Source organism: Microcebus murinus, chromosome 10, assembly GCF_040939455.1.
Source record: "Microcebus murinus isolate Inina chromosome 10, M.murinus_Inina_mat1.0, whole genome shotgun sequence".
NCBI classification, from domain to species: Eukaryota; Metazoa; Chordata; class Mammalia; order Primates; family Cheirogaleidae; genus Microcebus; species Microcebus murinus.
This window is the reverse complement of record NC_134113.1, coordinates 55,797,775-55,810,758: the sequence shown is the minus strand read 5'-3', so window position 1 is coordinate 55,810,758 and position 12,984 is coordinate 55,797,775. Positions and strand designations below refer to the sequence as shown.

General features: G+C 42.0%; 1 protein-coding gene across 1 annotated transcript; it reads left to right on the top strand.

Moving 5' to 3' along the window:
• The first annotated feature begins 12,029 nt into the window (after positions 1–12,029).
• LOC105870147 (large ribosomal subunit protein eL21-like) lies at positions 12,030–12,761 on the top strand. Its single transcript, XM_076006806.1, has one exon. It carries the CDS (start codon positions 12,073–12,075, stop codon positions 12,550–12,552), a length of 480 nt encoding a protein of 159 aa, XP_075862921.1. The 5' UTR covers positions 12,030–12,072; the 3' UTR covers positions 12,553–12,761.
• Positions 12,762–12,984: the final 223 nt, after the last annotated feature.

The window sequence follows — 12,984 nt, the reverse complement described above, 5'->3', positions numbered from 1 at the left end:
AAGGGCTAAGATGGCAGCCTTTAGGACAGCAATTAAGTTTTTTTCCTTTCTGGCTGCATTCAGAAATAACCTGCTGAGCCCCTGCTATGCGCAAGTGGAGAGGAAGCCAAACAAGACAGACCAACACTATATTCTCCTGGAGTTTACCTTCTGCATTATAGTAAGAATAATTGCAAAAGCATCTAAAAACGAAGAGCTTTGGAAAGAAAAGCCCTCAATAAACATTAGAAACCTGATAAATATTTGCTAATTAATTGAACTACGAAAAAGACCCATACTCATTTCGACTCGTAATCTCTTGGTTTGTCTCCAGTATTATATTATGGTTTGCTGGACACCCTTAAAATGCACAATCTCATCATCCCAGGTCTTCACAATAGTCCTGTGTGGCAGGCAGGGCTTGTTTGAACATTGCTGTTTTTCAAATTAGAGAATCTATTAAAGAGATTTGTCCCAAGTCACACAATTAACAGGTTACAGAATCTGGTTTTGTTTCCTGGCTCCCAGATTCCAGGTCAGTGTTTTTGTTTTTGTTTTTTCTTATCACCTCACACTGCCTAACATGACTAAAATACTCTAAAGTCTGATAGTCTAAGACTTTGTTTTTGGAGTTCTTTTAGATTTTTTTCTCTTTCAGCATATTCACATTATTCATACGATTCAGACTAATATTAGTATCATGAAGCCTATGATACTTACTTTTTTCTGTAATTCTGACTCTATAATCTTTTTGAAGGCAGTCATAGTGTTAAACATTCATTCATTCAACTCCTACAAATGCCAGGCATTGTTCTAAAACAAAACTCTTGTTCTCCTGAAGCTCACCTTCTAATGCAGGGGCTTGCAAACTTTGTTGACCAAATCCATAGTAATACACCTAAGTCATGACACAGCATATACACATTTATAATCATATATGACTGAAATAAAATTTTATGATCCTATATACTTAACATCCTTATTAAAAAGGCAATGTTATATTTTTCTATTATCTTTTTTTTTTTTTTTTCTAATTCTGGTTGTGATTTCATATCCCCCTAACAAGTCAGGACCCACAGTTCGTAAAACACCATTTTTCTGTTTTGCTTTGGTTCTTTTGTTTGTTTGTTTTGAGACAGAGTCTCACTGTACCCCTCAGGCTGGATATAGTGCCATCATCATAGCTCACTCACTGCAGCCTCCAATTCCTGGGCTCAAGCAATCCTTGTGTCTCAGCCTCCCTAGTAGCTAGAACTAACTACAGGCACATGCCACCATGCCCAGCTACTTTTTCCATTTTTTGTAGAGACAGGGTCTCGATATTCCCCAGAGTGGTTTCGAACTCCCAGACTCAAGTGATCCCCCTATCTCGGCCTCTCATAGTGCTAGGATTACAGGCGTGAGCCACTGCGCCTGGCCAAAATACTGTTTTTAGTGGACTATTATGACCAGGGCCTTGTACTTTTCTTAGTATGAAGTTTATAATTAGTAATTAGTCAATAACTGAATAAATAACTCCTTGGAAGTCAGATCGGGCAAATCTTTCCTGTATCCTAACTTTTCCAAATCAGATCCTAAAACTGATTCCACCCTAAGGCCTGAAACTAGAGAGGTCACTAATCTATCTCCACCTTTACCTGGTGTTCAGGGCCTCAGAAAAGAAAGGAATGAACAAAAGAAAGGAAATTTCCTTTATGTCTCTTTCTGAGACCTCGGTGATGGACCCTGAAAAAAAAAATTTTTTTTTTTGAGATAGAATCTCACTCTGTTTCCTGGGCTAGAGTGCCATAGCATTAGCCTAGCTCACAGCAACCTCAAATTCCTGGGCTCAAGCCATCCTCCTGCCTCAGCCTCCCGAAGAGCTAGAACTACAGGCACTCGCCACCATGCCAAGCTATTTTTTTCTATTTTTAGTGGAGATGAGCCACTGCACTAGGGCCCCTGAAATTTTGTTAATTATAGTAGTCCATGTCAGTGAGAGGTCAGGAGGTGGACCCAAAATCAAGACACTAGTTCTGGTCCTAACTCTGCTACTAATTGACTGACTTTGATCCTTGTCTATTCAACTGCCACTTACTCTCCACTATGTATGAGTCAGACATTGCACCAGACTTGTCCATTTCATGTCCATAGCAGACTCTGAAGAAGGTACAAATAAGGCAACTATTTCAAACAGGTTAAGTAGCTAAACTAAGTATACTGCTGCAGAACCAGTATTCAAACTCAGGTTCACCTGACTTCACAAGCCACTAATTGTTTTTAATATGTTGCCTCTCAAGGGTCTCAGCTTCATCATCTGCCAAAGAGGTCACACAATCTTTGTGTCACCTCCAGGTATAAATGTAGACTCCATGTTAAAGGAGGAAAAGAATGAAGAGGAGCCTGAAAAAACATGAGGAGTGGGCAGAGCTGACAATCAATTTGTAAATTCTTGCCAGGTCCTGCCAGTGTTAGAAATGTAAATGCTTCTACTGAGTGGTCCTTCCCAGGGCCTCTCCATTGTCCAATGATTAAAGGGTTAACTCTTGGCACCCAGGAATTCTCCTGGAGCTAGCTCCTGCTCATGCAAGCTGCCCCCAGATTAGTCAGAGCCTCTCCTATGGGGGTGTTGAGTATCTTGCTTGTCACCCTGGATCTGGACATTGGGAAAGCCAGGGTAGAGGCAAATGAGGTCACCAGCAGAAATGGAGGGGTTGTAGGCCACTGCTTTCTCTGGCAGGTGGATTAAGGAGTAACTGTCTATTTCCTTGAACAAGAGTCAAGCCTTAATATTTTCTTCATTCTCATTGCCCCGCCCCCCAATGAGACGAAGATGTTCGTGTAGTCACGTATCAGACACTCTTTCTTGTGTCAATTTAATAGATTTTTTTTTTTGAGCACCTGTTATATGCCAGGCCCTGTGATAGGCACTAGTATTTGCATGGTATTTGCAGTATACTTAATGGGAGCGACAGAAAAGTAAACAGATAATCATAACATAATGTGATTAGTGCTGACATAAGGACAGCATGGGGTGTAAGGAGAGCACAGAGGCGAGGCAGCTACTCTCTCCAGGGAAGGTTTCCTGCTGCAAGTGATGTTTGAAGTGAAACATGAATGGTGAGTGGAAGTGAAGCAAGTAAAGATGGTTCCTGGGTGAGGGAACAGCTTGTGCAAAGGTCTGGAAGTAAGAGGGCTTAGAGAAAGGGAGGGCATGAAAACAGTTCGGTGTGGCCGGAGCACACTGGCTGGTAAGGGGACTGGTGGGGACTGGTGACAGAAGCAGCTGAAGAGGTAAACTGAAACCAGACCACACAGGGGCAATGGGGTCTACGGAAGACATCTGTCCTAGGGTACTAGTTTGCCACTGAAGAGTATGAAGCAGGAAAGTGACATAATCATGTTTTTATTTTAGAAAAATCCCTCTGGTTACAGAATGTGAAATAGGATAGAGAAAGGACAAAAGTGGAGGTGTGTCTGAGATACCACTTGGAATCCAATGTGGTCACTTGGGTGAATGATGGTGGCAGGCTGGCCTAGGGAAATAGCAGTGGGGTGGAGAGAAGTGGAGGGATTCCAGAAATATTAAGGAGGCAAAAACAACTGGACTAATACCAGGAGTAATTAACAGAATTAATTAATAGGATTAATATCAGGGATAAAAACCCCATAAAGTCAAAATGCCTTAAAATCAAAAGGCAAATGACAGATTGGAAAAAGATATTTGTAATTCATATGACAAAGGTTTTAATCTCCCTGCATGTAAAGAATTCCTAGAAACCAGTCAGTATATGACCAGCCATTAGAAAGAATAGTGTATGACATTTACAGTTTACAGAAAAGGGAAAACAAATGGCTTCTTTTTTTTTTGAGACAGAGTCTCACTTTGTTGCCCAGGCTAGAGTGAGTACTGTGGCATCAGCCTAGTTCACAGCAACCTCAATCTCCTGGGCTCAAGCGATCCTACTGCCTCAGCCTCCCAAGTAGCTGGGACTACAGGCATGTGCCACCATGCCCGGCTAATTTTTTTGTATATATGTTTTTAGTTGGTCAATTAATTTCTTTCTATTTTTAGACGGGGTCTGGCTCAGGCTGGTTTTGAACTCCTGACCTTGAGCAATCTGCCCGCCTTGGCCTCCCAGAGTGCTAAGATTACAGGCATGAGCCACCATGCCTGGCCAACAAATGGCATCTTGTGTGTGTTTTTGTTTGTTTGTTTTGTTTTTTGAGACAGAGTCTCGCTTTGTTGCCTAGGCTAGAGCGAGTGCTAGAGTGAGTGCCGTGGCTTTAGTCTAGCTCACAGCAACCTTCAACTCCTGGGCTCAAGCAATCCTTCTGCCTCAGCCTCCCAAGTAGCTGGGACTACAGCCATGCGCCACCATGCCCGGCTAATTTTTTCTATATATATTAGTTGGCCGATTAATTTCTTTCTATTTATAGTAGAGACAGGGTCTCGCTCTTGCTCAGGCTGGTTTCGAACTCCTGACCCTGAGCAATCCGCCCGCCTCGGCCTCCCAGAGAGCTAGAATTACAGGCGTGAGCCACCGCGCCCGGCCTAACAAATGCCGTCTTAACATATGAAATTATGTTCAGCCTCAGTCATGATAATAAGGCAGCAAATTAAAATCACACAGATATCATTATCGGCTTGATGGAAATCCAAATATTTGCTAACATTACTCTATTTGCAGGGCTATAGATAAACAGACATTCTAATTTATTGATGGTTGGATGAAAATTGGCACAAATCCTATAGGATTAATTTGGCAATATCCATCAGACTTGTAAATACACCATTCCCATTTCTGGGAATAATTCTTGCAGATATATTTGCACTCATGAGAACCACTGTATGTATAAGTCCACCTCCTAGTTCACTGCAGCATTGTTTATAACTGCAAAACATTAGAAATAACCCTTACGTTCAGTAGGAAACTGGTGTAATGAATCTTGGTGCATCTATACATTAAAATACTATGTGGCCAAAAGAAAGAATGAGAATGTTCTCCAAAATACTTTTTAAATGAAAAAAGGAAAGGTTCAGAATGGTATGCTTAGTATGATGTCTTTTATGTCAGAGAGTAGGAAAACCAAGAATGTTCATTAGTATTTAAGTAAAGAAGTTCCAGAAGAATACACAGAACACCTATAAAGGTGGTTACAGTATGGGGTGAATGAATGGGGGACAGCAGGCAAAGGTGGGAGTGAGATTTTTACTATATACCTTTAAAATTTTTTTAAATTTTTGAACCATGTGAATGCTTACCTGTTCAAAAAATTAAGACAGGCTGGGCACAAGGGCTCACACCTGTAATCCCAGCACTTTGGGAGGTCAAGGTGGGAGGATTGTGTGAGCTTAGGAGTTAAGGTTATGCTGAGCTGTGATTGCACCACTGCACTCCAGCCTCCTGGGCAACAGAGCAAGACCCTATCTCTAATAAAAAAAAACTAAAACAATGTTGGCATTCCTATTAGAATGGCTAATATTAAGAAGACTGATCACATCAGGTGTTGGAGAGGATGTGGAACAACTAGAATTCTCATACACTTCTAGTTAAAATGAAAAATGGTGCAACCACTTTGAAAAGCAATTTGGCAGGGTCTTTAAAAGTTAAACATACACATACCATATTATCCAGCCATTCTACTCATAGGCATTTACCCCAAAGAAATGAAAGCATATGGGCACACAAAGACTTGTACATGGATATTTATTTTTTTATTTTTATTTTTTTAATTTATTTTTTTTTTTTGAGATAGAGTCTCACTTTGTTGCCCAGGCTAGAGTGAGTGCTGTGGCATCAGCCTAGCTCACAGCAACCTCAAACTTCTGGGCTCGAGCAATCCTGCTGCCTCAGCCTCCCGAGTAGCTGGGACTACAGGCATGCGCCACCATGCCCAGCTAATGTTTTCTATATATATTTTTAGTTGGTCAATTAATTTCTTTCTATTTATAATAGAGAAGGGTCTTGCTCTTGCTCAGGATGGTTTCCAACTCCTGACCTTGAGCAATCCGCCCGCCCCGGCCTCCCAGAATGCTAGGATTACAGGCGTGAACCACCGTGCCCGGCCCTGTACATGGATATTTATAACAGCTTATTTGTAATAGCCAAAATTGAAAACGATGAAAATTTTCATCAACAGGCGAATGGATAAACAAATTTAATGCCATACAATAAAAATAAATAAACTGTAGATTCAGGAAACAACATGGATAATCTTAATTATACTGAGTAATAGGAGCCAGATGAAAAAAGAATACATACTGTAGGATTCCATTTATATAAAATCTAGAAAATACAAACTAATCTATAGTGATGAAATGCAGATCAATGGTTGCCTGCTTGAAGGGTAGGAGAAGGGGGAAGGGCAGAAGGGAGATTATAAATGAAATCTAGGAAACTTTGAGAGATGATGAATATGTTCATTATCTTGATTGTGATGATGGTTGCATGGGTGTATACATATGTCAAAACATCAAATTGTACATTATCAGTATATACAGTTTATTGAATGTACCATAGCTCAATAAAGCTATTTTAAAAAATACTGTTGGGATGAAGAAAAGTAAAAAGCCAAGAATGATGGCTAATGAACTCTTAATGTGCCTTGGGCAAGACAGATGCTAAAAGGAAAATTACTACAGAACTTGGTAAGTGCTACACTAGAGATGGGTAAGCTATGACGTGAGGGCTCAGAGCAGGATAGGTCCACTAGTCCCACTTAATTAGGCTGATTTCAGCTCATCTATGTACCTTTATTGAACACCTATTAAGTGTTGTGTTCGTACCTAGAAGAACAAAACAGCCTCCAATTCCTAGCCCACAGAGAGGGTGGAGCTTTGTGGAAGGGTCCAATCACTCATTTAAGCAACATTTTTAAAGCTTTGGCTGGTCTTTGTGTAACTAAGGGAACAGCTATCACAAGATACATGGCTCAGAAATGGACTCTCCTGTATCATTCCTGGCAAGACTTTGTAGGAGAGGCACTAACACCACTCTGCATGATAAACATAAAGCACCAACTCCCCTGTTGCTGGGACAGCCTCTAGAAAATCCTGGGGGAGTGTGTCTTCTTTCTTGATTTTGACCAATTTTTCTTAATGTGAAATCCCAAACCACCTGTATTAGAATCCTTTAGTGCTTATTAAAGATGCAGATTAAATGGGGTGATACCAATGCACACCAAAATTTGGTAGTTAGGGGGTTGAGATTTCATTTTATCTTTTGAGGTATGTGTGTGCATGTGTGTGTGTGTGTTTGTGTGTGTGTGTGTGTGTGTGTGTGTGTGTGTGTGTGTATTCCAAAGGTTACCCAGAGTACTCAGAAGAACAGAGCTTCATCTGCATCTCAGTCTGGCTAGAATACTAGAAGTGGTTGGGACTTGGGGTATCAGCCTCCCCTAGACATTCCTGATACAGGAAAGTGTATCCCCAAACTGGGGTCCAGCCTGAAGGCCAAGTGGGTTCTTGGCTTTACTCAGGAAAGAATTCAAGGGCAATCTGACAGAGTAAGGTAAAAGCAAGTTTATTGAGGTAAGATAGGAAAAAAAAACCATGATGCTACCCCATAGATGGGGTAGCCAAAGGTAGCAGTTATCTCTCAGAGCAACAGAGAGTAGCACTTTGTGAGTTTTCGAGGTTTTATTTTATATCTTCTATTTAATTTTATGTTAAGCAGAAGGAGGATTATTCCTAAGATTTCTGGGAAAGGGTTGGGACTTCCTGGAACTGAGGATTCTTCCCCATTTTAAACCACATATGGTAACTTCCAGGAGTTGCCATGGCGTTTATAAACTGTCATGGCTCTGGAGGGAGTTTCCTTTAGTGGATAATGCATTATAAGCAGGGTATAATGAGCAGTGAGGGTAATTGAGGTCATTTTTCAAGGCCATGTTGGTTCTAGCTGGTTTTGGTCAGTGTTCACCATCGCCTCCTGCTTCATCAGAGACCTTGGTGGGGTGTTACGACTCTTTAGACTCTTTATCGAGCAGGGTCTGCTGGTTCCCTGTCTGTATCTTGCTGGATGGGCTGTGTGCCGAAGCTCATTCCCACTAAGCCACTGTGGCACCCATTCTCTGTTGTACCCCCCTTATCAGCCACCCCCCCACACACACACACACACACTCACCCCTCCAACCCTCTGTGCTGTTAATCCAGAATCCAGACTGTCAGATTTGGGGAAATGTTCTTCTATGGATAGCTGAGAGATGAGAGGGAGACAGGGCCTGGGGCTTCCAGGAAAGGAATGGAGGGTTGAAGAGGAGTTCCGAGGGAGGGAAGAAGACCTGAGAAGGGGGAGCCAGGTTAGGGACCTGGTACCCCCTAATAAAGATTGAATTTCTTGGCTGTTTTTCACTTGGATTATAGAGAATGTTAAAACCAAAGAGTTAATACTTTCCATTATTATAATTCTCTTTAAGTGTTCCTCCAAAGAACAACATGTGTAGTCAGGATGGAAATAATTCACACCTGTGTCCCCATAAGTTGCATTTAATTTAAAGGAGCCACACCAGGAGTTCTAGGTCATGACCAGAAGCCAAGTGGGTGGCTCAAGACAGAATGGAACAGAGGGTCAAGTGGAAGACTTGGGAGAAAGGCACAGCCCTTTCTTCTACTCCAGTTCGTCAAATATACCAGAGGGAGGTGACTCTTAAACACTCTTTAACACTCACCAAAAAAACCCAAGAGTAGGTGGTATTCCCATTTTACAAATAGGGAAACTATGGCTAACTTGCCCAACATTACGCGCAACTAAGTGACCATGGCCAGATCTGAACACAGATCTGTGGGTCTGACTTGATTTCCACGTTTTCCTGTAGAAATGGAGGTGGCGGTAGGGTTGGGGGTCTGTCTATATGGTTGGACTTTGTTACTCTCTATTTTACAGAACTTTGTATTTTTTTAATGCTTTCAAGCCTATATTGCTTTTGTATTCCACAGAAATAATAAAGATATTTAAGAAATGAAAATAAAACCAATGGTTCATGGAAAACATTTGTGAAATACCTGTATCTTGGGAATAGTGGGGTTTTACCATCTAGAGGACTCAGGAAGACAGAATATAAAGAACATGAGATGTGGAAGGACATTTAGGTTCTAGTCCTGGTTTTGTTCCTTATGAGCCGTTTGGCCTTGGACAAGTCACTTACCTTGTGAGTCTCAGTTTTCTCATCTTTCTTAGTTTTCCCATCTCAAAAATTATTCCTACCTCGAAGACTTGGTGTGAGGGTCAAAGAAAAAGATCATAATAAATACTTCTTAAGCTGTATATGCAACCTGTACCTTAGTTAACATAAGCAATAACTCTACCAAATTTGCTGAAGCTATCCTTCTGTTACAGGGAGGGGGACCCCTTTGGCTACTTCCTGGGCACGGTCTGTGTGGAAGCAGGAGTCGGGGGACTTTATCTGAGTCAAATGAATGGTGGTTGATTCTGCCAATTTATTTCCTCCTGCATGCTTTATTTCCCTCTATCTACATATCTACTTGTCAGGAATAAAATCTTTTTTTCTATAATATCATTTTTTGATGGAAACTTCGAGACTTATTCAGATGGGAGGAAGGAGGGGGACAAAAGCCCACATTTCTTCAGCATTCCAATCAACAACCTCATTTTCTTCTAACAGTTGAAGTGAACTTATGAATAATGGATGATAGCCTGATGAATATGCACACGGCCTATTATGCCTGTGAGGTTTGGTAAATAATTTATGAGCTAAAATGTTCCTTACCATGTTACTGTACAAAAATTATGAAAAAAATAAAGAACCATATTTACCCTTTGAGCTGGTAATCTGTCAGAGTCAGTGACAGCAGCCAAGCAATACAGTTTTATATTATTGCTAAAATTAAAGTAAATAGAATAAAATATATACATTTCGGGGCAAGAAGTGGAGGTCTCTAAAAAATCGAGCAGGCACAATCACACTGCTTGTCACACGTAAGTTATCAAAAACTCTGGCTTCTTACCTTAAGGTATCCTTGTATTGTTAACTGTACTTAGGGAACTTCTCCATGGCCCAGTCTCCTCATAGGCCTTCAATATGATCAGCCAAGACTGACAACTGCTTCCTCGTTTTAGGAAAACTGACCTACAAGCCCTCAGAAATGCATTGCTGCCTTTCTTGTCCTCACAGCGAGAGGCTTGCTCTGCTGACCAGCCTAAGTCCCCTGCTATATCACCCTTCGACTCACTCCCACCTGTCCTGGCTTCGTTGTCTCAGCAACAGCAGATGGGCCTTTAATCTGGTGGTTAGACAGCAGGAGGGACAAGATTGGCTATGGAGGTAAGGAAAGAGGAAGGTGTTTGGGAAGATAGATATTCATGGATCCTAGTAAAACCTGGATGCAGGCCTGGCGCCATGGCTCACGCCTGTAGTCCTAGCACTCTGGGAGGCCGAGGCAGGCGGATTGCTCAAGGTTGGGAGTTCGAAACCAGCCTGAGTGAGACCCCATCTCTACTAAAAATAGAAATAAATTAATTGGCCAACTAAAAAAATATATATATAGAAAAAATTAGCCAGGCATGTGGTGCATGCCTGTAGTCCCAGCTACTTGGGAGGCTGAGGCAGGAGGATCACTTGAGCCCAGGAGTTTGAGGTTGCTGTGAGCTAGGCTGACGCCATGGCACTCACTCTAGCCTGGGCAACAAAGTGAGACTTTGTCTCCAAAAAAAAACCTAGATGCTCCATCACGAGTTTTTGAAGACCTAGAACTGGGTCAGTTCCCAAGTCAGGGATAATCCCCCAGGGATTATCTGCTTTTTTTTTTTTTTAGCAGGGTTTCACTATGTTGCCTAGGCTGGTCTTGAACTCCTGGGTTCAAGTGATCCTCCTGTCTCAGCCTCTGGAGTAGCCGGGACTACAGGCATGCACCACTGTACCTGGCCCACTTTCAATTTCTTGAACCTCAAGGTCTTTCTACCTCATTACCTCTGCCTGTGCCGTTCCTTCTGCCTCCCCTTTATCTCACGTTCAGGCGACTTCCTCAGAGGGCTCTTCCCTGCCCTAAGTGTTAGTCTGCCTCATAGCATCTTCTTTTCTTAATTACCATGTGTAGTGATATATTTATGTTTTTTTGTTTAATGTCTGTTTATCAGGTAGACTATAAATTCCAAGATAGCAGTCTGTTTTGTTTTCTTCTGGACGTAGCACCCAGCCAGTGTCTGGCACACAGTAGATAATAACAATTATATTTGTTCAATAAATGAAGGCTCACTCAGAAGGCATGGGAAGTGGAAGTGAAAGAGAAAAAGACATTGTGCTGGGCTGGGAATTCCATTGAATAGTTTTATTTGGCATGGGAAGCAGAAGGAAGCTACTGGTGAGATCTCCTTACCCACCCATAGGAATGAAAATATTTATATTGTGGGTTTTTTTTTCTTTTCTGAGACGAAGACTCACTCTGTTGTTAGTACTAGGGCTAGAGTGCCATGGCATCAGCCTAACCCCCAGCAACCTCAAACTCCTGGGCTCAAGCAATCCTCCTGCCTCAGCCTCCCGAGTAGCTGGGACTACAGGCATGTGCCACCATGCCCGGCTAAGTTTTTCTATATATTTTTAGTTGGCCAATTAATTCCTTTCTATTTATAGTAGAGACGGCGTCTCACTCTTGCTCAGGCTGGTTTCGAACTCCTGACCTCGAGCAATCCACCCAGTTCGGCCTCCCAGAGTGCTAGGATTACAGGCGTGAACCACCTCCCTGGCCCCCACTTGCTATCTTTTTTTTCTTTTTTCTTTTTTTATTTTATTTTATTTTTTTTTTGAGACAGAGTCTCACTTTGTAGCCTGGGCTAGAGTGCCATGGCATCAGCCTAGCTCACAGCAACTTCAAACTCCTGGGCTCAAGTGATCCTCCTGCCTCAGCCTCCCAAGTAGCTGGGACTACGGGCATGCACCACCATGCCCGGTTAATTTTTTACTTTTAGTGGAGACTGGGTCTATCTCTTGCTCAGGCTGGTCTCTAACTCCTGACCTCAAGTGATCCTCCCACCTCAGCCTCCCAGAGTGCTTAGGATTATAGGCATGAGCCACCACACCCAGCCTGTGGGGTTTTTTAAAAATTATAAAAGTAGCCTTTCGGCCGGAGCCGCCATCTTCCAGTAATTCGCCAAAATGACAAACACAAAGGGAAAGAGGAGAGGCACCCGATACATGTTCTCTAGGCCTTTTAGAAACCATGGAGTTGTTCCTTTGGCCACATACATGCGAATCTACAAGAAAGGTGATATTGTAGACATCAAGGGAATGGGTACTGTTCAAAAAGGCATGCCCCACAAATGTTACCATGGCAAAACTGGAAGAGTCTACATTACCCAACATGCTGTTGGAATTGTTGTAAATAAACAAGTTAAGGGCAAGATTCTTGCCAAGAGGATTAATGTACATATCGAGCACATTAAGCACTCTAAGAGCCGAGATAGCTTCCTGAAGCATGTGAAGGAAAATGATCAGAAAAAGAAGGAAGCCAAAGAGAAAGGTACCTGGGTTCAACTGAAGCGACAGCCTGCTCCACCCAGAGAAGCACACTTTGTGAGAACCAATGGAAAGAAGACTGAGCTGCTGGAACCTATTCCTTATGAATTCACGGCATAATAGGTGTTTCACACTTTGTGAGAAGCGACAGAAAGGAGCCTGAGGTGTTGGGCCCTGTTCCCTGTGAATTCATGGCGTAATAGGTATAGCACACCTGTGAGAAGCAAAGAAAGGACCTTGAGCTGCCAGAATCTATTCCCTATGAATTCATGGTATAGGAGACAAACCTAATAAAAGCCACTGGACTCTAAAAAAAAAAAATTATAAAAGTAATATGTATTTATTGCAAAAAGACTGCCAATACCAAGTATTGGTGAGGATCTAGAATGACAGCTAGAACTCTCATACATTACTGGTACCAGACCTCTCATATGTTATTGGTAAGGATATAAGTTGGTTTAAACACTTTGGAAAACTACTTAACAGCATCTCTAAAAGCTAAACATATACCGCAAACCGAGCAATCCCACTCTTCAGTATTTATCCAGGAGA